The sequence below is a fragment of the Microtus oregoni genome, unplaced genomic scaffold (assembly GCF_018167655.1).
Source record: "Microtus oregoni isolate MIOR12 unplaced genomic scaffold, Mior012 000085F_ref0000168, whole genome shotgun sequence".
NCBI lineage: Eukaryota > Metazoa > Chordata > Mammalia > Rodentia > Cricetidae > Microtus > Microtus oregoni.
In genome coordinates, this window is record NW_024544551.1 from 4,180,076 (window position 1) to 4,207,072 (window position 26,997).

General features: G+C 44.1%; 1 protein-coding gene across 6 annotated transcripts in view; it reads left to right on the plus strand.

Moving 5' to 3' along the window:
• Nucleotides 1–26,997, plus strand: part of LOC121441955 (sorting nexin-24) — a 138,009-nt gene that overhangs the window by 87,154 nt on the left and 23,858 nt on the right. For all 6 annotated transcript variants that reach the window (XM_041643380.1, XM_041643379.1, XM_041643381.1 and 3 more), the window contains exon 3: nt 3,627–3,731. In XM_041643380.1, the coding sequence (XP_041499314.1) occupies nt 3,627–3,731 (105 nt within the window). The remainder of the gene's footprint in view (nt 1–3,626; nt 3,732–26,997) is intronic.

Genomic DNA, 26,997 nt, shown 5'->3' on the forward strand with positions numbered 1-26,997 from the left:
ATACAGTCACTGAGCTCAAACCTGACTTTATGACACCGTTCAGTCAATAGCAGGCAGTTCATCAAGACAGCTGCCAGAGGAGGTCTACACCTGAAGGTCTGCCCTAGCACCATGATGATCTGACCTACCTTGCACACCCATAGCCTGCCACACCTGCCCACATCCACTACCAGCACACACAGTCAAGGCCATCAGCACACACAGTCAAGACCATCAGCACACACAGTCAAGACCATCAGCACACACAGTCAAGACCATCAGCACACACAGTCAAGACCATCAGCACACACAGTCAAGACCATCAGCACACACAGTCAAGACCATCAGCACACACAGTCAAGACCATCATCTCTTGCCTCACTTTCTTCAGCCACTTTGAACTGGCCTGTTAGCTCCACCTCTCTCCCCCATGCTGTCTTTCTTGTTCAATGAACCCAGCATGTTCCCTCCAAAGTAAAGGTTAGGTCATGGCATGAATTGTTGATTCATCAATTTACCTCTCATTTAAAATAATATCCCACAGGGCCCTGAAGTGTATAGTGTTGCCACCTGTGGGAGTCCTTCTCTCCTTGCTGGCTTTGAGCACCAAAGGCCTGGCTCTCCCTTTCTGTTGATGTCTCTGCCATAATAATGTTCCTTGGGTCACTCATCTGGCTGTTTTCAAACAGAATTCAGTTCATGCCTCAGACACTGCCACCTCACACAGGCCTTCTCCCTGCCACCCCACCCTACCCCCGATTTTAATGCTATCACTTTCATCCACTCAATTAACTTGTTTTCTGTTGGTGTGCGGTGCTGGCTAGTTTCAATGTCAACTGGACAGAATCTAGGGTCGTCTGTGAGGAAGGAATCTTAATTGAGTAAATACCTTCATGTATTGTTAAATCTGTAGGGCTTTTTTTTTTGATTGATTGATGTGGAAGGGTCCATCTTACTGTGGGCAGTACTGTCCTTGGCAGGTGGTTCTGGATGGGGTAAGAGAGTAGGGTGAGAAATCCATGGGAAGCAAGCCAATAAGCAGCAGTCTTTCATGGCCTGTGCTGGTTCCTGCCTCCAGGTTCCTGCCCTGACTTCCCTGGATGATGAAATAAAGCCTTCCCTTCTCTAGGCACTTTTGGTCAAGGTGTTTGTTTATTATTGTCAGAGCCAAATGATTGAGAAGTGATAAAATTCTTTCCTCTAACCGGCAGGAGAATAATATGCTTGAACAAATCCTAAGTCCTCTAGTGTCCCCATGCTGTCTTCTTTTTGGAACCAGACTTCTCTGGGTGTTAGGATTTACAGCATGAGTGACCCTGGGAGGTCCCACTGGAGGTGGGAGACTCTGGCTGGTAAGGGACAGATACGCCATATAGAGAGAGCTTGGGTACGGAGAGTTTATTTAATGGGTATTGGGGGAGTGTACGAGTAGGGAGGTATGGGGAAAAGAGAGAGAGAGAGAGATAGAGTGACAGAGAGAGAGAGAGAGAGGGAAATAGGAGAGAGAAGAAGGGAAGGGGGGAGACAGAAAGTTGTCTCTTCAGAAGAACAGTGGGGAGAGAGAGAGACAGAGACAGAGAGGGGGGGGCTTGCTTGGCAGGAATGGAGACACTGGGAGTGGGCAGAACTTGTGTCTCAAAGGGACAAGGTACCGCCGACAGGGAAGGCCAGCAAAATTATAGCACTGGGAATCTCCAATGACCTCAGGCTCCAGCAGGCTTCTAGCTCTCCAGGCAGCTGTGCCCAGAAGACTGTGTAATTCTGTTCCTACAAGTTCTATTGGTAAGAAAGGGTAGACTGGGGCTTACAATCACTTGTATCTGTATAGAGGGAGGAGGCAAACATGGGCTCAGCCATTGAAGGGCTGCTGTTGGAAATGCTCCTTTCTCATAGTGTCCATAAGGTTCAGCCTAGAGTGGTCACCTTTGAAAATTTTCTTAAATGCGGAAAGAAGTTTTATTGTGTTTTTGGCTACACAAGTTTAATCGTGCGTTTGGCTATACAGGTTCAGGCGTGCGTTTTCTCATGGATGAGAAAATGTTCTTTCTCTGCGTGTTTTGCGAAGGGGCCATGTTAGTAAGTCTTCAAGATTTCAGTTAGGATGGCGGGCTTATCTATTTGTAGAGGTTACTTCTGCACCATTCTATAAGTTTAGTAGCATAAAGCTGCACGGTCTATTCTCTCGTGCAAAGTCCACAATCAACTTAACCAGGCTAAAACTGAGTTGGCAACAGAACTGCAACCCTTTTAGAGGCCCGGGTAGTAGGTCCATTGAAGCTTCTAGAAGCCCTGAGTAGATACATCCAAGCTTCTAAAGGTCCTGCGCATTTTTAGCTTCTGGAGGCTGTTGAGACCATTATTAAAAGATAGCCACCTATTTAAGAATTTTTTTTATACTTTTATATTTTTAGATCCTGGTGATTAAACCCAATGGACTGTACATGCTAAACAAGTGCCGAGCTACATTCCCGCCGTGACACAGAATCTTTATTTGTAGACCAGGGTACCCTCCGCATTGTGATCCTCCTGCCTTAGCCTCCTTAGTATTGGTAGTATAGGTGTGCACCACCATCCCTTGTACTTTGTAACCTCTGCCCTCTTGTAAGGGCCTCATGGTTGCACTGAACCTGCCCAGATAATCCAGGACATTTACTCTGTTATTAAATCAATAATTTACCAAACTGGAAAAAATTCCGCTTTACTGTATATGGAAAAACTCCAGGTTTAGGGCTTAGCCCTTCTTGGCGATAAATGATATTTTACAGACCAGAGCAGCTTTGACTTAACTTTGAATAGCTTTTTTGAAAACTACGTTTTTATTTGATTTTATTTGTTTGGGTGTTTTGCTTGCATGGATGTCTGTGTACCCTTCTGTGACTGATACTTGGTGAGTTCAGAGGGAGGTGTCTAGACCCCTGGAATTTGGGTTACAGATGGTTGTGAGCCACTATGTGGGTGCAGGGAATCGAACACTGGTCCCCCGGAAGAGCAGCCAGTGGTCTTAACAACTGAGCCATCTCTCCAACCCAGAATATATATTTTTAATGTCGTTACCAAAAAGGACTCCCTGGATATTCTAACTCAAAACTGCCCTTCAGTGTGCACGAGGAGAGCTTGTAGTTCTCTTCTGGATTGTTGGAAGGATTAGCCTTTGTCTATATTTTCAAATTCACTTCATTTCAGAAATTTCTAGAACCTCTCCTGAGTGTTATGCTCCAGTTAATGTGATATTTCTGGGGACAGTGATAAGAAATGTCCATACTTTGTTCTGTTTTCTAATGTGAAAATCATATGTGGAAGAACTTTCTCTTTAGTTAGAGAACAAGATTAAAAGCTTGTGGTAATATTGCTATGAAATAAATTGGTATTTGAAACTATATGTCTTACTTTGCTTTCCTTTTAGTTCAAGTACTAGACTTTCAATGTTTCAGAAAAAGCTCATTTAAATCTGAAATACTCACCATAACGATTATCAGACATAAAACCCATTTGTTCTGAAGCCTAAACAATCAGGCTGCCTAAGGAAGAAATGCTCGAAAAACTTCTCTGCATATTTTAGTGAAGGTTTATTTTGCTTAGTTGGCTTTTCTTTCTCCCAAATTATTTTATTATAATTAACAGACATCTTTTCTCTTCTGTCTTGGAAGCTTAAGAAATGTATAAAGACTCCAGAAATCCCTTCTAAACACGTCAGGAACTGGGTCCCCAAAGTCCTGGAACAACGGCGGCAAGGCCTGGAGACATATTTGCAGGTAAGAGATGTTCCGTGTAACAGAGCCTACATCATTGTCTCACTAATATAAGAATGTGACACCAAATACTGACCAGCAGCCGGAGATTCCGAGATGCAGGCTGTTTTCAGTTACAAACGTGACTATTGTTTGGCTCATTAGCTTTTATTGGATTGTGTTTAAAGTTGCTTATGCATTGGGTAAGTTCAGATTTAGTGTCCTGGGAAGAATGCTATTGAAATGATCTGTGCATCTTTAAATTCAGCTCTACAGATTACTTTGTGTTTTAGATGCAAAGATTCTGCTTTCTCAGCCCTTGGTTTTAGATGTTCAGGTACTAGTTGGAGTCCTGAGAGAAAATAAATCTTCAGTGGGACAGGCTAAGATATGTGTAAAACCCCACCAAGACTGTATAGAAATTGCCCCTGAGAAAGTGTCAACTTTTCTGAGAATCAGAATATATGTCTAGAGCAGTGGTTCTCAACCTGTGGGGCACGACCCCTTGGGGGTTGAATGACCCTTGCACAGAGGTCTTGTAAGACCATCAGAAAATACAGATATTTACGTTATGATTCATAATAGTAGCAAATACAGTTAAAAAGTAGTAGCGAAAATAATCTTATGGTTGGGCTGTATTAAAGTGTCGCAGCATTAGGAAGGTTGAGAACCACTGGTCTAGATGGAATGCAAGAGGAAGTTCTCTACTTTCTCCTTGAAGGACAAGAAGAACTGGGTGAGATAGATGAAAGCCTCCTACACAAGTGACAGAGAAGGCAAAGGAGAGAATAAGACGCTGTGTGTTATGGTAAAAATAAAACACTGCGGTATCCTGAGTGGCCCATGGGCCACATGCGTCAGCGGGTCCCAGGCAGGGAGCTGTGCAGCAGGTGAGAGACAGAGACACACCATGCAGAGATAGTGGGTATTTATTTAGTGGGTTATGGAAGGGAAAGGGAATGGGGAAGGGGAGAAGGGGAAGAGCAGAGAGAGAGAGAGACAGAGAAAACCAGAGAGGGGGGGAGGGGAGGTGGGGGAGAAGGGAGAAAGACAGAAGCTGCCTCTTTTGGAGAGAGATGGAAAGGAAAGAACTCAGGCTGGAAGCAGAAGGAAGATCTGCCTGCCTTAGCGGACTGGGGAGGGAGTGGGTAAAGCTTGTCTGTTAAAGGGACAGGACAGACCATTACACTGTCCACTTACCTGAATGTTACCAAAGCCTCTGAAGTCTCAGGTGACTATTCCATAGTGTCCCCATTAGATGGGCAGCACAGGTACCAAATTAGACCCAAATAGTCAGACATGTACTACATTTAGTCCCATGTGAGAAGTGATATATGGAGGTGAGCATAGTTTGGGGAGGAAAGGAATCCTGCCTCAAAAAAGAAGGATGCAAATATGTTGGACATATCTATAATCAATCCCAAAGCACTTTGGGATGCAGATGTGTTGAGGTAGACAACCTATAATCCCAACACTTTGGAGGCTTGGGCAAGAGAACCAGAAATTTAAGGTCAGCCTGACCCCATCTCAAAAAACAACATAAGACAGAAGAGTCAGACTTCTTATAAGAGTTAAGAAGACTGATCCTTCTAAGAGTATCATATTAGAGAAATGGGCAGCATAGCCCTGTTCTTTCTGCATTGTCCTTGTAGCCCCTTCAAGCTTTATTAACTCCAGGGTGGACCTTGCATAGGAGAGAAGCTGGGAGCTGTCAAGCTCGTGTGCTGTTCCCATACAGAGCTCTGATGGATGGCTGGGTCTGAGTCACTGGTGGCTGATGCCCAGGGATAAAGAGGAGAACATCTCGGTGGAGAGGAAGACGCCAGGTGTCAGTTCCCAACCTTCTCTAGTGTTGTCATCTTTACCCTGTCCAAGGAGGACACACAGGGCAGGGTACTGAGGACTGAGGAGGGGGATGCTTATGGGTTTTTCTCTTGGGTTTTGTGGCTTGGAGGAAGGATTCTCCACTGTGTCTCTGGGAGTGAGAGTCTAAATTTAGGCAAGTGGAATCACAAATCGCTGGAGTGTGTGTGGCCTTCTCTGAGATTCTTTGGTAGAGTGATCAGGATTCCATAGCTTCGGGCGACACTTGAGAGCAAATGGCAAACCAAAAACCAAGCGAACACGACCTAAGAAATTGTCTGCAAAGGGTAGAAGGCATGTTCTCTGTAATTAGACGGGATAGGTAAACAAAGCACTTTCATTTGCAGGGCCAGATTTTCCACAGATATTGTATATCTTCAGGCTTTAGCTCTGAAGAGAGCTTTAGCCCCCTTCCACCTCCCCCCCATTGCATTTGACACATGACTTCCATTACTCCTCAGTGTAAACATTTTAAGTTGTTTGTGCTCCATATGTAAATATGTGGAGAAAATCATCTGGCACAGGAGGGGGCTTACAATGGCGCCCAAATTGAGCTTAGAATTTTCTATTCTCAGAAATGGGCCTTGAAAGATGTGATTGAAGGCTGAGCATGCTTGCTTCTTGCTGTGTGTTTCAAATTCACGTTGGTGTCGCTCAGTGACTTTTGAAAACCCAGAGGACTTCATTGCCAGCCTTTTCTTCTCCCTTGGACAGTGGGCGCTAGGCGGAGGTTGTTGTAAGGTCCAGAAGCAAAGGGCAAAACCCTGGCTGTGGACAACTCTTGCTTTTTAGGTCTCGATGAGGTAGACAGCATTGTCATTTCTTCCACTGCCCACCTAACTCCAAGGACAATCCCATTCACCCTCAGGACCAGGCTCAACCCCAGGGAGTAGCTGCCAACAGCCTGTCTTGTCAGACACCTGCAAGTCAGCTCAGCCTGCGCTGTAAGGTATAACACTGACCTGGCCCAAGCCATGCTCCCAAGGCCACAGAGGCCTAGACTCCCCATGCCAGCTCATTTGCTGCCTGTCAGAGACAGTCTATTTCTTGACAAGGTCAGGGCAAATGACCTTTCTTTTCTGGAGGGCAGCTGGTCACCTGTGACTGCAGCCCAACACCTTACCTGTGGTGGCCCACACTGCCGTTTTCCTTAGACACGGGGAGACTGAGATCGGAGAGCCTCTAAAGCCTCTGTCACCTTCCCAAGTACGTTTGTTAAAGGGCTCGGGGTAGAATTTTATTTTCCCATTGCCCAGTATGGGCTCTTCTCGTTATACACTGGTGATTTTTCTAAGTTAGGAAAACATTTTCACCCTTGTTAGTTTTATATTTCATGTAATAGTAGGTCCAAGGAAAGACTTTATAGTGATCAATATTACAGTTGATCAGAATGATTCTTCCCTGATTGGTTGATTGAATAGTTGATTGGTGAGTAAATGTTGGGGTTTTTTTCCCAATTGTGTGTGTGTGTGTGTGTGTGTGTGTGTGTGTGTGTGTGTGCAGGCACGCACACTCACTCACTTGTCTGTATGTGTACCACATGTGTGCAGGAGCCCACAGAGACCAGAAGACAGTACTGGTCCCCTGAAACTGGAGTTGCAGGTGGTTGTGAGTGGTCATGTGGGTGTTGAATACCAATCCCAGGTCCTCTGTAAGCTCAGTAAGTGCTTTAACCACCGAGGCATCTCAATAGCACCATGATTTTTAAGGTTTTTAACTTAAATATTCAAAATCCTAGCAAATAATGCGTCCATTTTCTGTGTTGCCATCTGGCTCAGTGGGGAGTTGTTTGTTTGTTGTTTATTGTTTGAAACAGCCTGGCTGGCCCATGCCAGCGTTGAACTCCTGGACGCAAACCAGTTCTTTGCCTCAGCCCAAGAACAGCTTATGGGACTTTCTCAGAGGAGGAAGTAACTTTAAAGAAGAAAGATAAAGTCACCCATTTTCAAAATTAAGTTTGTTCTAAGATGTTAATCAAAAGAAGCAAAACCTTTCTTTATGTCTGTATTTTTCACATTCTTTTCTGTTCTTTGGTCACTAATACTTTGAAAGCGAGAGTCCAAGAAAGCCTGCACTTGGGTTTGGTTTAGCTGCTCTTTTTTTCAGAAGTGAATGGTGTACTAATCTGTAAACTATAATTTAGAAATAGCATCAGTATCAATGAAATAATGTAGCGTATTTAAAGCTACAGAGACATCGAATAGCTACCTGGCACGTTTGTAACGGGAGGTGTCTTTAAAACATTTTACAGTGTGTTTGAAAAAGCCAGCTTGCATTGGGCATGAAAGCCTGCGTCTGTTGTTGCATCTATGCAAGAAGCTGACACAGGAGCGTCACTTAAACCTAGGAGTTCAACATCAGCCTGGGGAATATTGCAAGAATCAGGAGAGAAGGGGAGAGAAGAGGGGCAAAACGAGAGAGGGGGAGGATAGAAGCCACTCTGTCTTCAGATAGCAATGTCACATCTTCATGGGGAGGCGGGGGAGTGAAGTAAGCATATCAAATAAAAGTGTCACGAAAGGCTGGCATGGTGGCCATAATCACGACACTCTGGCTGGGGAACGTAGGTTTGGATGGCTGCTGACATTTCAGCGTTATATGGGAAGCCACAGGGTTCATTCCTCAGATCCTGGTGTTCTAACAATTTCCCCCCTTCCCTGATCCTTTCCTAATCTTATGCTTGTTTTCTAGACATGTACTGTTTTCAGTAGAATTAAGTTGGAAGAATAAGAAAAGATATATTCCCAACTTCTTGGAACTGGAATCTGTTGATTTTTTAAAAATTATTATTATTATTAATTTATTTTAGTGTATGGGTGCTTTGCCTGCATGTATGTCTATACATGACTTTTGTGCCTGGTGCCTTCAGAGGTCAGTAGAGGGCATTAGATCCCCTGGGACTGTAGTTACATACAGATGGTTGTGAGCTACCCTGCGTGTCCTGAGAATTGAACCTGGGTCCTCTGGAGGAGAGGTCAGTGCTCTTAAGCACTGAGCCATTTCTCCAGCCGCATTTATTTTTGCGTATGTTTGTGGGTGAGGGCACATGCTTGCCACAGCCCACATGTAGAAGTGAAAGAGAGCCTTGGGCATCGGTCCTTGCTTCCAGTCCTGTTTGAGGCAGGTTTCTCTTGACTGCTGCGCAGAAGACTTGCGGCTGGCTGCTCCCCGGAACTTCCCTGGGATCCTGCTGTTTCTGCCTCCATACTGTAGAAGTGCTGGGTTGCAGAGATGCACCACTGCCCAGCTTTTACACGGGCTCCAGAGATCCATGTCAGGTGTCCTGCTTGCACAGCAAGTGCATTTACTCACTGAGCCTTCTTCCCAGCTCTGGTTTGTTTGTTTGTTTGTTTGTTTGTTTGTTGTTTTTAAGAAAATGACCCCCTGGTATGGGAAGACCTTCTGTCTATGCTTTGCTTTTATTGGTTAATGAATAAAGCTGTTTCTGTCAATGAGCTAGCAAAATAGGGCAAGTAGGGAGTTTCAAGCAGATAGAGGAGGAGAGAGCTGGCAGAGTGAGCCCCGTGTAGCAGCCTGCAGGAGACAGACACTTCTGCTGGAGCCCACAGGAACCTTGCCTGTAAGCCGCAGCCACATGGCAATACACAGATTAATAGAAATGGGTTAATTTAAGATGTAAGAGTTTGCCAGAAATATGCTTAAGCTATTGGCTGAACAGTATTGCAAATAATATAATTTCTGAATCAATCTGGTCTGGGCGGCCAGGAGCAAGCTAACAGCTTCCTCCAACAGCCCCCAAAGGGAGTGGCACTATGAGGAGGTGTGGCCTTGTTGGAGGAAGCGTGTCACTGTGGAGGCGGGCTTTGAGGTTTCATGAGATAGTTTACTTCCTGTTGCCTTTGGATCAAGATGTAGAATTCTCCAGCACCATGTTTGTCTGCATACCCGCCACTCTCCCAGCCGCTGTGTTCTCTGTCATTGATGATAATGGACTAAACCTCTGAAACTGTAAGCTGCCGTCTCCATTAAACGTTTTCCTCTTCAGGAGTTGCTGTGGTCATGGTGTCTCTTCACAGCGATAGAAACACTCACACCAGCCCTTTCTGGGTTTTCATTGTTTCTTTAGGTTTTTCCTACATGCTTCAAAATTGCTCATGAAATATAAAATTTGCTACCCTAGACAATTTTACGACTTTTATTTAATTAGTTTTACATGTTTTAAAGTGTGTGTGTGTTTGAGTGTACTTACAGATACATATGCATGCATATATACATACACATATGGAAGTTCAGAAGACGACTATGGGAATGGTTCTCTCTTTCCACCATATGGGTTCTGGGGTGGGATTCTGGTTTTCAGGTGTGGCAACACATGCCTTTACTACAGTTTTGAGTTGATAAAATCATAAAATGATAGTGTGGATACACTGGTTTAAACAGAGAATTTTGTTTCATTTCTGAGATGGTCTCATTGGGTAGTCTTGGCTGGAATACACTACGTAGACCAGGCTGGTCTCAAATTCACTCTGGAATGCTGGAGTGTGTGCATATGCAGACATGTACAAACATGTAAAATTTGCGCTGGCCACTTCCCTCCACACAAGACTGCTTCTGTCGATTCACTTCCCATAAACTACTCACAAACCTAACATTTGGCTCTTGATTGACCAGAAATACCTATTTTATGGCCAGGAGACATTTTAGGTATATAGTTTCACCTTTTCCTGTTTTTTTTTTTTTAAAGTAGTGCTAGCAATGAAAGTTCTTCTAGGGACCTTTTCTCTGAGTCTTGTGTTGTATCCTAAGTTCTATGTGTTTAAAACATTCTGAGAATGGCAGAGTAAGCCCAAGAGAGCTGAGAATAACCAATTAGATCTAACTGAACTGTGATTGGTTCTATGATGAGCTACTTCCCTGGCAGGGGCTCCTATAATTGTCTTGGCAAAATGGTGAACATCTCTGTACCTAAGTTGCAAGGATTTTGAGTATTCAAGGTTTCAAAGACTGGGAAGAGGTTCCATTTTAAGGCTTAGAATCATGATTATTTTGAAGTTAGTATTAACTTTTTCATGGGGTTTTCTCATTATCATCAATCTGAGAGCCATAGCTACCCACCGTAGTTAAAAACAACATTTCTATATGTGCATCTCGCTCTTGATCATCTAACGATGGCTGAGGATTAGTTGAATTTTTTTCTTTTTCACTTCATGCCTGACAAGGTAAAGGCATTGGTAAGCTGAGTGGAGTCTGCTTATGGTAGGGGAGCCCTGGGCCAGCACTGTCACTACCCAAACCTTCACAGCTCCCTGTCTTAGAATGTTCGCTTTCATTCATAGACCAAGCAGTGATTTATAATAGATCCAGTTCTTACCAAGGATTTCATTTAAACTGAAAATGAAGTAGAGAATAAGATCCCATCAACAGCGAGAAGACGGTTGCCACCCAAGCATAGGGACCTAAGTTTGAATCCCAGAACCCACATAAAAGTCGACAGAGAAAACTGACTCCACAAGGTTTGCCCTCACTTCCTTATACAGACTGTGGCATATAAGCCCTCCGCTAGCCCCACATCACACTACAAAAAAAAAAAAAACATGTTTAAACCTCATATGTTACAGGAAAGGGTATTGTCGGTAGAAGAGGAAGCTATAGATGAACTTCATAAAACCACCTTAGAAGCCTGTGAAGTAGCAGTACCTATGACGATCCTGCTTTTAACACCAGATGAACCGCTCTTTGTTCTGGTTAGCATGGTGAACACTGTGTTAAATAATATTAATGGCTGGGATTGTCAGTACTTAACAGTGCCTTCCTTGTACAAGTGATTTTATTGATCGATACCGACTCAATGAAACCGGGCAGATTATTTTTACTGATTTTATCGAAACCTTGACCAAGTTTGTTAGCGCACCACCTATCTTTAAATAGATCCAGATGATGATGTAGATTAAGAAAAGCAAACCGCCATCCATCTCTTTTTGATCTGTTAATAACTTAAATCCATCATTGCTAGCGAGTGTTTTCAGATTCTGGTGTGTATTCATGTTTCTGTTGTGTCTGGGAAGACTCTTGTAACCTTGTTTCCTTGGGTGGCTTTTCAGAGAGCTGTGCACTAACCACTGATCCAGAATTTATCAGATAAGCATGGCGGCGTAATTGGAGGGATGGGGCAAACTGGGGAAAGGAAACCGTCCTGCAGAATTGCTTTTTAATTTCATCGAGGTAGGAGATCGCCAGGCAGACCTGTGGATTCTTAAATTTTATGGTGGTTCTGTTAGGCTAGAGCTAGACAATATGAAGTCTAGGCCCATCTTCTTTCAGCTGTATTGGTTCTCATATTTGAAATGCTTGCATTTTATGAGCCACAGGGAACTGTGGTGCTTATTTTCTTACACTGATTTCCATTAATTTCAAAATGATACACATGCATTTAAGATCATTTTTTGGTTTGTAGCAGTGGTTAAATTTTGTAAAACTAACCATGTGTATTATTTTTAAAGAGACAAATTATATACAACCTTCCAATTAGACCTTTATTCATTGCATGATTGCATGCATGCATGTATGAACTGCTTAGTACTGAACCCAGGTTCACACATACCAGGCACTGAACTACAGCTTTAGCTCTGAAGAAGAATTTAAAAATCTTTGGATGATGCATTCTTGCCCACTTTGGCTACACAAGCCTGGTGCAGCTCAGCCTACAGAACTGTGGATAAAGAACCTTCAGAGGTCGAGACCAGTGGAGGGGAAATTTGAAAAGCTTTGAGAGTCTCAATGCTTATGATCTCTTGGAGGGATTTATGTGGTCGTAGAGGATGGAGGCTGAAATAAAGTCCAGTGAGTTGCAGCCCTGGAGTACCTGGGCTTGGGAGGTTTTGAGCCTATGAATTGGCTCGTGTTAGCCATCAGTCTGCTAAACGTGTACTGAGTTTTTTTGTTTGTTTGTTTGTTTTCTCGAGAGAAGGTTTTTCTGTAGCTTTGGTGCCTGTCTTGGAACTAGCTCTTGTAGACCAGGCTGGCTTTGAACTCACAGAGATCCGCCTGCCTCTGCCTCCTGAGTGCTGGGATTAAAGGCCACCACCACCCGGCTTGTGTACTGAGTTTTAAAAGACTTTCTCAGTAGTAACACATTGAGGTTCCACATCCTAAACAGAGCCCTGTACTGGAAGGATGAATATTTGAGGTTCAGTTCTCTGGACTGTTTCTGCTCATGGGAATGCTCTGGCTGTGTGGTGTTGCTACATAGAGGGCTGGTGGGGTCACTTTCCACAGTGGCATGCAGAAAGCCCACTCCAAGCCCCTTCTCAGCACAGGTAGTTAGTGATGTCACTACACGTACCTGAGGAGAAGGAAGGAGTGTGTGTGGGCTTTCTTTATATACAGGTGTCTGTTAGGAAGCAGATGGCTTTTCTAGAGAAGCCCTGGTGAATATTGTCTCTTTGTGAGTGTTGGATCTTTACAGTGCTTTTGGGTTGTGATCTCTCGTTGCTGCGGTTGACCATTCAGTGAAGATTTTAGGAAACTGGATATCACCCGGGAGCTTCCGTGGGTTAGCATTTTGTCAGGTTGGTGAGATGGAATCATGGTTTTTTTTTTTTTAAAGATTTTTAATTTTTACCTTTAATTATGTGTTTATACATGTGCATCTGCCTGTAGGTTTAGGCATGTGTGAGTGCCTGAGGCCAGAAGAGGGTGTTGGGGACTGTCTTGGTTTGTATTGCTGTTTGATTTACTTTTAGTTTTTTTGTCAGTTTGACACAAGCCATGATCATCTGGGAAGAGGAACCTCAACTGAGAAAATGCCTCCATCAGACTGGCCTGTGAGCAAGCCTGTGGGGTGTTTTGACGGATGATTGATGTGGAAGGGCCCAGCCCACTGTGGGTGGTGGTGCCATCACTGGGCCTCTGGTCCTAGGAGTTGTAAGAGAACGAACTGAGTAAGCCGAGTAAGCAATGTTCCTCCATGGCTTCTGCTTCAGTTCCTGCCTTTGGGTCCTTTCCCTGACTTCCTTTAATGCTGGGTTCCAGCTGCACGCTGAAGTCAGCTGAAGTCCGCCTTTCCCTCCCCGGGTTGCTTTGTAGTGATGGTTTTTCACAGCGAGAGAAACCCTCACTGAGCCAGGAACTGGAGTTACAGGCAGTCATGAGCTGTCCAGCTTGGGTGTTGTGAATAAACTTGGGCCTTGTACAAGAACAGGACTGTTGTTGACCACGGAGCCACCTCCTCAGCCTTGGGACCATGTGTTCTAAAGAATAAGGTATTGTGGTGAGGTTGTTTTTAGCTTGATGATTACAGCTCAAGCAAAGAACCCAACTTACTCCATCCTTCACAGACACAAATTTTTACACACGAATACATTTTAATAACACATATTTTGTTGTTTTTCTGACTATGTAGATTTTAAATATATGTTCATATTTGAAAGCTACAAAAACAAAAAACACAAATAACTTTCTGTAGCTATTTTTCTTAGTTCAGTGTTTCTGCACCAGGAGCAGTGTTTGCCTTTACAGGAATGTATAGCAACACTTTTGATTTTCAGAGCTGGGAATGGGGTGGTACCCGCGTCTAACAGGGAGAAGGGTGTACCCTGTGGTGCACAGCAGAGTCCCACAAAAACAGATATTTGGTCCAAAACGTCTTTAGCAGCAAGATGACGAAACCATGACTCAGACCTTCAAAACTGGACTAGATTTTGTCACCTTATGCTACCCTGCAGCTCGCTATCCAGGCCAGGCTGGCTTCAGATGGCAGTGGTCTTCCTGCCCCCACCTACCAAGTTCTGAGATTATAGAATGCCATTACCATATCTGGCTTGTTACTCATATTTTCAAATGCTTGTAATGTCATCTTTTGTGATTTCTAAACTCCTCTATCAATTAAAAATGTCAAGCATTTATTTACCCCATAGCAAATTTATTTTTTAAAGTCTTAACTCTTTGATTATGAAAATTTAAATATCTAAAAAGCATAAAATTAATATAAATTTCCAAGTTGCTGTCGTCCACCTTCAACATTTTTCAACTCAGAAGAGAGCCTATCTTTTCTCACACTTCCCACCCATAATATTTAAAAAAAAAAAAAACACCTTCCCAATGTATTTTAAGCTATACATATTTCAGTGTGAATCCATAATAGGCAAAGATTCTTTGTAAAACAATCTTAATAACCACTGCATAGCATTCTGTCATGTAGCTGTAGTGGACAGAGCCTGTTGTTTGGGAGTTGTTTCCAGTTTACCTTTAACAGTTTCTTGTTTTGTTTGTTTCTCCCCCCCCCCACCCCCCTGCCTGTTTTCTTACACTTCTCACAGGGAACGCAGCCCTTGTTCTACAGGTGAGCTAGAATGCGTGCAAACTAAGCAAGCAAGAATGAACACAAGACCCTTAATTTCATTAAACGCTGGGTAACTGGTAAAGATTAATGTACATATCTCTTGCTAATTCTTTCCAATTACTTAGTTCATATAAATTCCCAAGCCTGGTTAATTATGCTGAAGCCGGGTCGTAATTCTGCACCGCCTTCTGACAACAGGGAATTTTCCTGGTGTAACCTTGTCCTCCCGCACGGGCTCTCGGCAGATTAGGCCCTCAGCCCTGAGTCCATTCATTTTCTCCTCAGGCCTAATTGCTGCCGACTGGCTGCCACAGGTACCTGGATAGCCTGCGTTCAAAGAGGCAGGGGCTTCTGAGAACAAATAAGGAAAGATTAATTGTTTGTTTTGCTCCCTCCCAAGAGAAATGTGGATGCTTAATCAAGAAAAATAATTTCTTCTGTTGATTTGGCTTATTTGGGGGGGAAGGATAATTGTGTAAAGGTGGGCTCCGAGGCGTGCCTTGGAGAAGAGGTATTGCCCCTTCTCTACACAGGAGACACCGATGGGGGGGAATGGATGTGGGGCACTGACAGAGTGGATAGGGATGGCTCGCATCCCTCATGGTAAGTAATCTGGCTGCTGGGCTCTTATTTGTACCGATAGTCCTCGCTAGTATTGTCATTTGTTTTGTCCGGATCTTCGGAAATCTAATCAAGGAGACAATAGCGTTGAAAAAAAAATCAACACTTTTCCAAATTGTTCTTAATTGCCGGAGAACAAAGTGAGCTAAATGCTGTGATGTTTCCAATTAAAGAAGCTGTTTCTACCAAGCACTATTAAATCCATCTTTCCCAATCTGATAAATAAGCTATCCAAGAGCAGCGTGGACTAATTGAGTGCAGTTAGTCCCTGATTTCTCATAACAGCCAGCGTGCGCCTGCATTGTTAACGGATCTGGCACCGTTTGGCATGGTCACTGTGTCACTTGTACCTCTGGCTGCTCGAGGAGGAAACTCCAATGAGTTACTCTTTAATAATAGTATCCTGTTGCTTATGCTTTTCAGTGTCCAAACCCTTTTCTTTGCACAACTCTACTTATTTGAGAGGGATGTTTGCTAATGCATTGAATTAAGGTGGAAATCTGAGTTTTGGGTAGGAGCAAAAGATTCAATTAAGGGTGGTATGCCTTGCCATTGTGACTGGAAGGCATAGACAGGTAGACACAGGGCAAGGGCAGTGGGAAACGACTGTAGACTGTGAGTCACTCAGCCCAGCTTAGCCACTCAACTCTACTTCTGTATTGTGAGAGTTGCCATAGAGGCTGGTAAACAAAGCAGAGGGTCCGTGCTGCGATAACACTGTATTTATAAAGGCAGCGGTAGGCCAGATTTGGCCCAGTCTAGTCAGCTCTTGAGCTGGAGGCTGGCCACCGAAGGCATGGAGGCAGCACTGTGTGTGTCCAGAGGTGCAGGGGCAGGGATGAAGACTATAGCCATTCCAGAGGGACATGTCTATTTGGGGCTCTAAGCCTGTACTCTCTGTGTAAGCTACATTGTTACTACTTAAGTCTCCAACCACAGGTCTCCATGGCAGAGTTGTTGCTGACGACTCATTGTGCGAGCCTAAGCAAACCCTGTAGCTCCTTAAATATCTTACTAAAACGTCTTACTAAGTACTTAGCTGTTTTTCCTCAGACCTGGGTGGTGTCTGCCATGCCTGCCTTAGCCATGTTTTCTCCAAAGCCCTGAATATCCATCCCTGTGGCTGCAGGATTAATACCTAATCTTAATTATTTAGCCATGAAAATTAAAGTAGAAAATGTTTTCTTCAGGACCCTTCTGAACAACTCAATTAAAACCGTTATTCACTTGAAACCTTGTTTTGGACCTAGACAAGGCAGGATATTTAAATAGAGAGATTGATGAAATCTCCCATCAGTTCATTTGCTCATTCATTCATTCTCAAATCAGCTTCTCTTAAGATGCTCCTAGGCCTGCCTCTGCCGTGTATCTCACATTAACTTTCTTCCTCACCACCAGCCTGGCTATACTATGTCCCAATTGGCCTAACTGCTAACCATTTTGTTTAAAATATTTATTTTATCTCTTATATGCATGACTGTGTTTGCCTGTGTGTATGTGTGTGCACCACATGTGTACCAGGTGCCCAGAGAAGTCAGAAGACAGCATTCTAGCCCTCAGAACTGGAGGTAGATACAGGAGGAACCACCATGTGGACACTAGGATCCAGGCTCCTCTCCAAGGGCAACCAGTGCTCTTAAGTGTGGAGCTGGCCCCTCAGTCCCCATTTTGTTTAGCGTATGTACTAAGCTATAAGTGAGACTCCAGACTTTCTTCACAGGACTGTAGAGTAGGGGCCGGCCTCAAATCCTTCTGAACGTGGAGACCCCGGCAGTTCACTGTGAGAAATCTCATAGGGGGAGCAGACCCAATGGCCCACACTGCGGCCATTCTAGAGCACTGCAGCCTGTTTTGGGGTGCAGGAGGCTGTGAAGTAAAGTGTAATGATACCAGTTTTTACTGACATGAAAGGGGTGGCCACATAATCCTCGCCTGAAGGCATGTGACACCCCAACAGTCTTTGCAGGAAAAACTGGGTTGAATAAAAAGCACACAGTTACAGCACCCTGGGAAGCTACCCCTATGGGTACTGATGCTGCTCAGCCTTCTCTGGAATCCGAAGCCCCTTCACCTGACCCAGCAGAGGAAGGCAAGAGGACAGGGTGTGACTTCTGAAATGTGAGCGTCGCCACAGCTTCACATCTTGAACATGATGCTTTAGGAAGTTGCTTTTGTTGTGGAGTCCTGTTGCCATAACAACGTGTGGAGCCCTCTATCTGTCTCCCTGAAACCAAGAAGTGGGACTTTGGGCCTACTCAGAAATCTTTCATAGGAAGAATTTCAATTGGTCTTTTACCAAAAATTTATTAAAAGCAGCATTTTCCAGTTGTTCTCTAATTGGGTGACATCACGAAAGTAGAGTGTTTCCTGGCCGGATCTCAGCAGAAAGTCTTTGCATTGTTGGTGAATGGAACGGGAAGAAAAAGAAAACAAAACCAACCAACCAAACAACCCCCCCCCAAAAAAAAGCAAAAAAATGATAATTTAGTAAGAGCAGCTGTGGGCCTACTTATCTTGATGGAGTAATGTTTTCATAATGGCAGCTGTTAAAACCAAGTCTGTATGAATTATTTTAAATTTTTGGTCACTCTTGACGGCAGTGAGCAGTCGCTTTGTTCCAACTTGATAGAGCATGGCAGGCACAGGGCTCAGAGGCTAAAACATCAAGATTTTCTCATTTCACAACAAGAATGAAAGAAACCTTTAGATTACTAATAAATCCCATAAAGTGGAGCCTGGATTAAATTGTATCTTCATGTTAAAAAGCTTTTGTTTTCAGACAAGGTGTTACTATGTAGCAAGCAAGGACTTTACAAACCTCCTTCCCCACCTTTAGGGAGTCAGGATTGCAGATGTGAGCTACCAGACCCAACTGAAAATGTTTTATGTGATACATAATTGACACAGTAATGCCTTTAGGTCAGCTTTAAGTTAATAACCATGTATCTACTGGTTTTTATATTTACATTTGGGGAGCACGGGTTGAGGGGTGCTCAGTCCTGGATGAAATGCCCTGTTCCGGCCATTCCCATAGATCTTAAGTCAATAAAATAGTGTAGTGGTGTGATTTTAACAAAACCAGATAGTCAGGGTTGGAGAGATGGCTCAGCCATTAAGAGCACTTGGCGCTGTTGCAGGGGACCTAGGTTCAGCTCCCAACACCCAGATGGCAGTTCACAGCATTTGTAACTAGTTCCAAGGAACCCTACGCCCTCTTCTGGCCTCCCTGGGCACTGCAAGCACACGGCACCCAGTGACGTACATGCAGGCAAAACCACTCATTCCCATAAAGTAAAAATAAATAGAATCTTTTAAAAATAATAAAACAATAGATAACCTTCCTATACTGCTCACAATGTATTCAAGTACTCTGTCCTTATTTTAGGTAATTATTTTACCAGATAGCTCTGCCTGGTTTGGAACTTGCTCTGTAGACCAGGCTGGCCTTGAACTCCGAGATCCTCCTGCCTCTGCTCTGCCTCCTAAGTACTGGAACTAAAAGCATGTGCCACCATACCCAGCCTCTGTTTTTGCATTCAATCTTTATTTTTTTTTTCTGTGCTGGGAATTAAACATAGATCACACATCTTAATTTTCAGAGTGCTTGTAGCCTGGGTGTGAAGGCGCAGGTCTGCAGTCCCAGTACTTTGGAGACAGCAGCAGGAGGATTTAGAGTTTCTAACTACATGGAGAGTCCATCTCAGAAAATAAATGCAGAATTTGACAAAGCCCTTTCTGTGCATAAGAGAGGTGGGTGTTTACGTGCCGAATGGGGCGTTCATTTCACACCCTGGCCCCAAATTCGCTCCAACTGCTTCCGTGAGTTAAGGTTGCCAGAGAAGCTGTTACATCTGAAGCACTCCATGGCTCTGTCTGGCCTCTTTCCCTTTTCCTGTCCCCCACAACAGAATTGCATATTGGTTTGTTTGCTTGTTAGATCCTGTGACACTGAGGCAGTCCCTTTGTCCCCTGCCCTTGCAGTGACTATAGAGTGACTGTCGTCCTTGCTGTTCCCAGAGAGCCTTTCTGAGAACAAGTCCACGGATCAACCAGCTTTCTTGTTTCATCCCTCCTACGCCTGGGCAGGAGGGTGAGGTGGTTGTGTCAGAGCGGCGTGATGTGGTGTTGGCGAACCACAGGTCAGCTTCCTCTGGTGTTAGAACTACTCGTTAGATGCTAACCCTGGGCTCTTCAGCCCTCACCGAGGTAATCTCTGTACTCCACATTGGTGGTCAGATTCAGCTTCCTCCCATCTCGGCTGCTGCTCCCTGGCCTTGCTTAGCTCAGATGCTCCTGTTCTCTGTCTTGTCACCTCCTTGCTGAAAAGCTCCACGGGCTTCTCTGGTGCTATTTTGGAAAAATATGGGCCCTTTATGAGACCATTATTTTCATGTAGAACAACCCTTTGCCTGTGTCCCAGTTGTCAGTCCAGAGTGCGTTTGTTTCTTGTCCCTGCATCCATTTCTGATGAATGCCTCGTTCTTTCTTCCAGGATCTTCCGGGTAGTTTCCTCCTGGACTCGGGCCCCTCTGGTTCATACTCAAAGTCTGAATGACTAACCTTCTTCCATTTCATATCTGGGAATGTTATCTACCTGCCAGAACATTTGAATGATTTCCTCGTCAAGTACCAATTTGAGATATTCTTAGGTTACATGTTCCGATTTTTATTTTGTGTGTATGAGTGTTTTGTCTGCATGTGTCTATGTGGACCACTTATGTGCCTGTGCCTGCAGAGGTCAGAAGAGGACATCGAATCCCCTGCAATTCGAGTTACAGATGCTTGTTAGCCATCATGTGGGGGCTGGGAACCTTACTTTGGTCTCAGCGAGAGCATCAAGTGCTCTTAACTGCTGAACCAACTCTCCAGTCCCTGACACATGATTTTTTAAATTCTCTGTAGCCAAATGAAATCAAAATTGCTACAGATTCAAATCAGTCATCAAACATTTGAAAATCTATTCACAATAAATATGACAGAATTCCCAAGATAAAAAGAGCTTTTATAATTGCTTGTAGAAAATTGGGAAAAAATTATCTATTCAAAAAAATTATAAATGCAGTCAGTGAGATGGGGCTTGCCACCAACTGAGTTTGATCCCCACAACCCACATTCAGATGGAAGAAGACAACTGACCTCACAGAATTATTTTCTGACCCCCACACACATATTGTGGCACATATAGTCTGAATGCACACAACAACAATTTATTTTAATTTTTAAAAATTATAAAAAATATTTAAAAATTATAAATGTTCAATAAATCAGGAAAAAAGATAATTTTATAATTGATCAGTATGTGGCCAGCCAAAATGACAAACACATTGGCTTTTACAACTACAAGGGTTGAAAGAAAGCATCTGTGCCTGTTTTGGTAAGCATGTGGTGAAACAAGCTTTCCCATGAGCCTCCAAGGGGGGTGCAAACTGCGAGAATCTTTTTGGGAAGCAATTTGTCCATTCCCTCTATGACTCGATCATACAATTACTCTTACATGATTTGGTTTTATGGTATGTAAGGCATTTTCATTATAATATATTATAAAAAATTGTTCAGCGAGAAGGGGATTGGTTGAGAATCTCTATCCGATGGAAACATTAATAAAATACTCCATAGCAATCCACAAGATTACGTAAATAAATGTGTTCTGAGAGAAAAAGCTGACCAGCCCCTGTGGACTGATCCAGAAAGAAATGCGGAGGTTCTCCAGGGACAAGCTTACAGCAACAATGCTTTGTCCTGTGATTGGTGGCATTTACACTTGAGAGCTCTGTGAAGACGAGCATTCAGAATGATCATGAAAAGTCAGTCAGAGCCATAGAAAATAGACTCTTAAAAGCCTTTTTAATAGTTAGAGTTTTTTTAAAGTATAAGCTGTATATTATTTTATTTTCAAAACCACAGTTTCTTGCTGCATTTTTTCTTCCGGGTGAGACAAGTTGCGTGAGGTTAGTCATCCCGTATTGTCGCAGCCGTTCGGGACGGAAGTCACTCCTCCAGATTGGCGCTGTTCGCTCTTCCTTGGCACACAAGGATGCTGAGCATCCTCTGGTCAGGTCCTCTTCACCAGTAATTGCATTGTTCCACGTCTTTATCAAGGACGCCTTTGCCAATAGATTTGGGGAGGGACAAGTGTCAGGGAAGAGGAGGCACAGTGAAGTCCCCGTGATTGAGCAAAGATTACAGTGCTCGGGTCACTCCCCAGAAACTTGTCAGTTTGCTGCCCAAAGAAATGCCTAGGGGGGCACCAGACACAGAGCCCGGTGACCCCGGGAGGAAAAAATCAATTGCAATTCATATTTCACACGTCTGTAACCGCTCTGGAAAGCGGGGCTGCAGCTTGTGTGCAGGCCTCTCCCCTCCCTCCAGTCTCTCTCTGCGTCCTCCTCTGCCTGTGCCTCATGGGCTCTGCTGTGCAGTGAGGCGGATTTGGGGCTTTTTCCCTTGCCCACATCACCATTCATACCCAGTGCCCCACACTAGACATGATCCGCACACTGAACTGTCGGCGGGCATGGACCATCGTTGCTTTGCTTTGAGATTCATGGAGGTTTGGGGCCAGTGTACTGGTGTTTGGCTCTGATGTACAGGAACCTGGCCTTCACTGAGACTGTTAATTAGTAGGTTCTCAACATCCAATGTGGGTTTTTTTTTTTTTTACCAGTGGCTGTGGTTTCAAAAGCGTCTCTGGCGTGATAAGCGCCCCTTAACACTGCAAGTTTTGAGAACCAGCTAGTCTCCCTTCCGTAGACTTCTTGCTCCAGCCCCCCCCCCCCCTCCTCTCTGCACCCACCTACACACTCTCGAGCGAAGCTGCGCTGAGATCCGTAGCCCTGCTGTGGACTGAGATGTCATAGGGATGGAGAAAATGCTGCTTACTTTATGGATTACTGTTAGGTCAACAAAACTTTGGCAGCATTGATTAACTTGACAGTGAGTACAGCAGTACATTTATCACTTATGGCTGTGCTGTAGAAAATCTAATAAGAGGCAAACAATTCCCTTTAGAGCTGTAACAGGTTCACTGTGGCCAACAGTGCGTGCACTGGAAATCTCTGCCTTTAAATTACACCCCGGCTGCCGGTTGGGTCATTGCCTCGAAAGCTCCTGCCCTCCTGCCGGCACGCGGCTGCTGTTAATTTCATCTCAAGTGTTTGATTGAAATAAGTATTTCAATCGTTATCTATGCGCGATGTTTTTAGACTGTGAGTTGATGACTTAGACACAGCTCTGTAGTGGTGAGTTTAAAATAACGTCCAGACAGAGGAGCCTCCTGTTTGGGGTGTTGTGGAGCTGGGAAGCTACAAGGACAGTGCTTTTAGACTCGACTTGATCCTTCATGGTGCACACTTCATAAAAAGAAGGATTCGTTAGCTGTATTTGGTATGAAATGGCGTACACGTGTATAGCACTAGGAATCTGGTGGATCCTTTGTGATTTTTTTTCTTTTCTTTCAAGGGTATCCTGTTAGGAGTTTTAATGCTTTTGTTCTATCCACTAAGCAGCCTTACTCATTTTCCCATTGACCACACAGATCTTCGGGAGCATCCTTTGGTATATATGCGCATGGGAAACAGGGCCACGTGCGTTTATTGAATCGCAGATGGCAGCAAGGTTAGAAAAATGTGGTGGATTCAGAAGATTCGCGTCACGTATACAAAGGCCAAGTTCTTCAGGTGTGCTGTAACGCTTATCTGGAAAGTGTTTGTTAGCAGAAAACCACACATGCTGAAGGGGCAGGCAGCTTCTCCACATGGCAAGGGCTCTCTCTGCCAGACCTCCTTCAAGGAAGATCCCTAATTTATTCTCTTTCTTTTATTTTGTTCTTGTGCTGATTGAAGATTCCCAGTTCAGCAGGAGAGCTCCAGTCCAGGGGAGGAAGCTTTCTAAGCTCGGTGGCTTTGCCTGTAAGTGCTCTTGAATCGGGAGCTTTTCCACAGTAGCGTCTCAGAGATGACACCGTTTTCTCTGTACAGAGAAGGGTATTCTGCCAGAATCAATTGTCAAGGGGGCTCATGTAACAAGGCAGCTTGTGGTATGTATGACTAGGGGAAACAGCGTGAACAGGAAATTCCCAGAGCAGTTTGTTTTTGGAAGAAAAACTGAGTTCACCTGAAACATGAATACATTGAAAACCAAGACTTAATAAGGCAGCACTTAGAGCCAGAAGGATGACTGGTCCAAAGCCCATGTCAGTGGTCTATCCAGTGTTTGTCTTTGAGATTCTGAACAGCGTCATGAACTAAAGTTGCTTTTTCTTGAGATTGGGAACTGGCCTGAATCAGTAACATTCAAGCCTGTTGACGTTAGTGTTTTGATTTAATTCAGTACAAATGTGTTCTGTTGAATCTGCAGGATAAATTCAATGCCTTTCCCTTCTGAGCCAGGCTTTTCTGAAAGGACTCCATCTACCTCGCTGGGTTCTGCAGGTTACAATGGGGATGCCCCCACCACTTGCCCCAGTGAGCAGAGGCCGGGTATTGATTAACTATCACACTGGCATCAGAACTACTCTTAGGATTCAATTTTTTTGTTGTTTTGCATATTTTATTGATCAACGTGGTAAATGAGCATCAAGCGTGCAAGAAGACGATGAATTGTTTACTTGCATAAAATAACCTTTCAATAAGGGAAGATGCATGGCTCACACTTCGGTTCTGTTCTGCGGCCCGAAGCAGATGGCATTCAGCTGCTATTGATTTACTTCCATAGTTAAGGAGCAGCCTGCAGCCCGGCATGCCCACTGCATTGTAAAGAGGGGTGTAGGCTTGGGGACCAGGATGAAAGCCAAGAAGGACTGACTAGTCTGTCCCTAAATCCTAAGGAAAAAAACAATCTGATTTGGTACTCAGGCATAGCTACTTAGCCGTAAATGTGAATTAACGCAGTCACATGTCACGAGCCACTTCACGCACCGCCACTTAGGAGGGGGAGAGCACTGTGGTCGTCACCTAGGCAGATGCGCCCAGGAAATAACGAACAGAGTAATGATCTCAGAGTAGCAATTCCAAACCTGTGGCGTTGGAGGGAAGCAAAATGAAGCCTTTCCCCCTGTGGTCAGGGCAAAAGAGGGTCTTCTTGAACCATACCATACAGTGCCCATATTGAACCATCTGACCTGAAACCAGCAAGAACACACACTTGCCCCATACCCTGCTTGTGTTCACCCGTGTGCCGTCCCAGCGCTCCGCCTGTATCCTTTGCCAGCGGCCAGATTTGGTTTTGAAATGTCTTTCCATAATCAGCAGTTACAGATGCTGAGTTTGTAAACATTTTCCTTTCAGCTGTGTCCAACATTGACTTTATATCAGAAAAACTAAGCGTAAGCTAGCCTACCGGTTGTAGATTCCCCCCCCCCTTACTCCTTCCAGAGTCATTAAAGACTGAAAATCTCTCTTCAGAAACAACATGAACAAGTAGGGAATAGACTTCACGGTGATCACAGTAACGTGTATTTTTTCGTCGCTCACGCACACGCTGTCATGTTTATCTGACTCCAACCACTTTGCTATTTGTAGTTTTAAGGAGAAATAAAATACTCAGTAAAAAAAAAAAAAAAAAAACTTGGACAGCAAAGTGACTTACCCATCATTACAGGCCTCTGCAGCTCTTCACTGGACTCTTATAAACTCCCAAGAAATAATGGTCCGAGAACTGTTTCTATAGCAGCTGTTCCTTGTAGTGGAAACATTTCATTATGTCATTTTCCTTGTTTGCGAGGCAGAGCGTCAAGTTCCCTCCGCTCGGTTCCAGGAGAATGTTAGCTCTGTCTGATGCTCTGTTCAGTTTCCAGACCTTTCACACGAGTTCAGGCTTCGGGGTTGGGAAGAGTGGCGGGTGGCAGAGGAGGGAGGTGTAGTTGAAATGCTAGCGTTTTTGACTTGGGGGATGTCTATGGCCAGCTGCTGGGATGTATTCTGAGTACCGCCAGCATCTAGTGCGATTCAGAGGGTTTGCATGAAAGACAAGCTCTCGTTTCCAAGAGAGGAAGGCAAGAAAAGCTAATGTCTGCTCTGTGAGAGGTTGAAAGAGGAAAAGTCCTTTGCCCCAGCGGTTGTTGCTGCGAACGGGAGAGACAGAACCTCTGATGTGGCAAGATGCATAACTGGTCTCAAGCGCACAGGCTGTGTCCGTGAGGTCAAAGGGCACAGATGACACCATAGGGCAGACAGACTGATTTACACCAGTGCGTTGACTGTGAAGATAGAAAGTACAATAATGAGGTTGTGATTGGCAACCAGAGGTTAGCTTACTGAGATTCACTGTGGATTCCTCATTTTGGATATGTGCGAATTCACACAAAACGTCGCTTGTGCTAGTCTAGCGTGCTTTAGCAGGTAAGTGTTGGCAGAGGCTGCTCATTCGTTCTCGGCTGCTTAGACCTGAAATAATCACACAGAAACTATATTATTTAAATCACTGCTTGGCCAATCACTTAAGTGTGTTTCTAGCTAGCTCTTATCTCCTAAATTAACCCATTTCTATTAGTCTGTGTATCACCATGGCTGTGGCTTACCAGGTAAAGTTCCCTCCCGCATCTGTCTCTGGCAGAGCTACATACATGGCTTCTCACTGAATCTGCCTACTCTCTCTCTACATCTCTGTTCAGATTTCCCGCCTGGCTTCACTCTGTTAAGCCACTGGCCAAAAGTAGCTTCTTTATTAACCAATGGCATTCGCAGCCTACAGAGGGGAATCCCACATCAGAAAAGTAATATTTCTACATTGGCTTACCGCTGAGTAACTTACAGGTGATATGCTTTTCCTCAGCAAGGGAACCGTCTCTTTCCATTCTCTTTGCCATGCTTAGCACTGAACACCGGCTGTATTCAAGAGTCTCTTTGTTGATCAAAGAAAAAAAAAAACAAAACTTAGATTCTTCTATTATTTTGCCTAATTATCTGGCAAACTCTTGAATATCAGTTACAGGAGAGTGGAAATATGAAAAGGAGATTTATTTTTCTTCCCCTTTAAAAGTTATGCATCAGGCTGTTTTAGGTCTCATTTGCATGCCACAGAGTACACACATAGTGTGCGACTCAAGCACTTTTAGAATAAATTGATATTTGTGTGAGCACATACAGAGCGGTTGCTGTTGTGTACTTGAAATCCTGAACTCAAGATATTAGCACTTGGCTGTGCTACAAACCCTTCTCCATGTTGATCCCATGCCTGGCTTTAAGAAATGCAGGGCACAAGAGCCTTTGTTTGTAGCTGTGCTGCAGAGACTTGCCGGAGCGCCTGCTTGTGGTGGGGTCTGAAGTACCCTACATCTGCTTTGCTGCCTCTTAGCCGCGCTGGTTTCAAACAGTTCTTCTGAGAGGCATGTAATCATATTCCACTCAGCATGCGAACTGTAGGATTTTTGTGACAAATTAAATTACTTTATATATTATAAACATTTTCAGTTATATGTAACCTAATTATTTAATGTTTATGTGTGTTGCATGCACGTGTGTGTGTATGTGCATGTACACACATTTGCAGAGCAAGGGACAACTTATG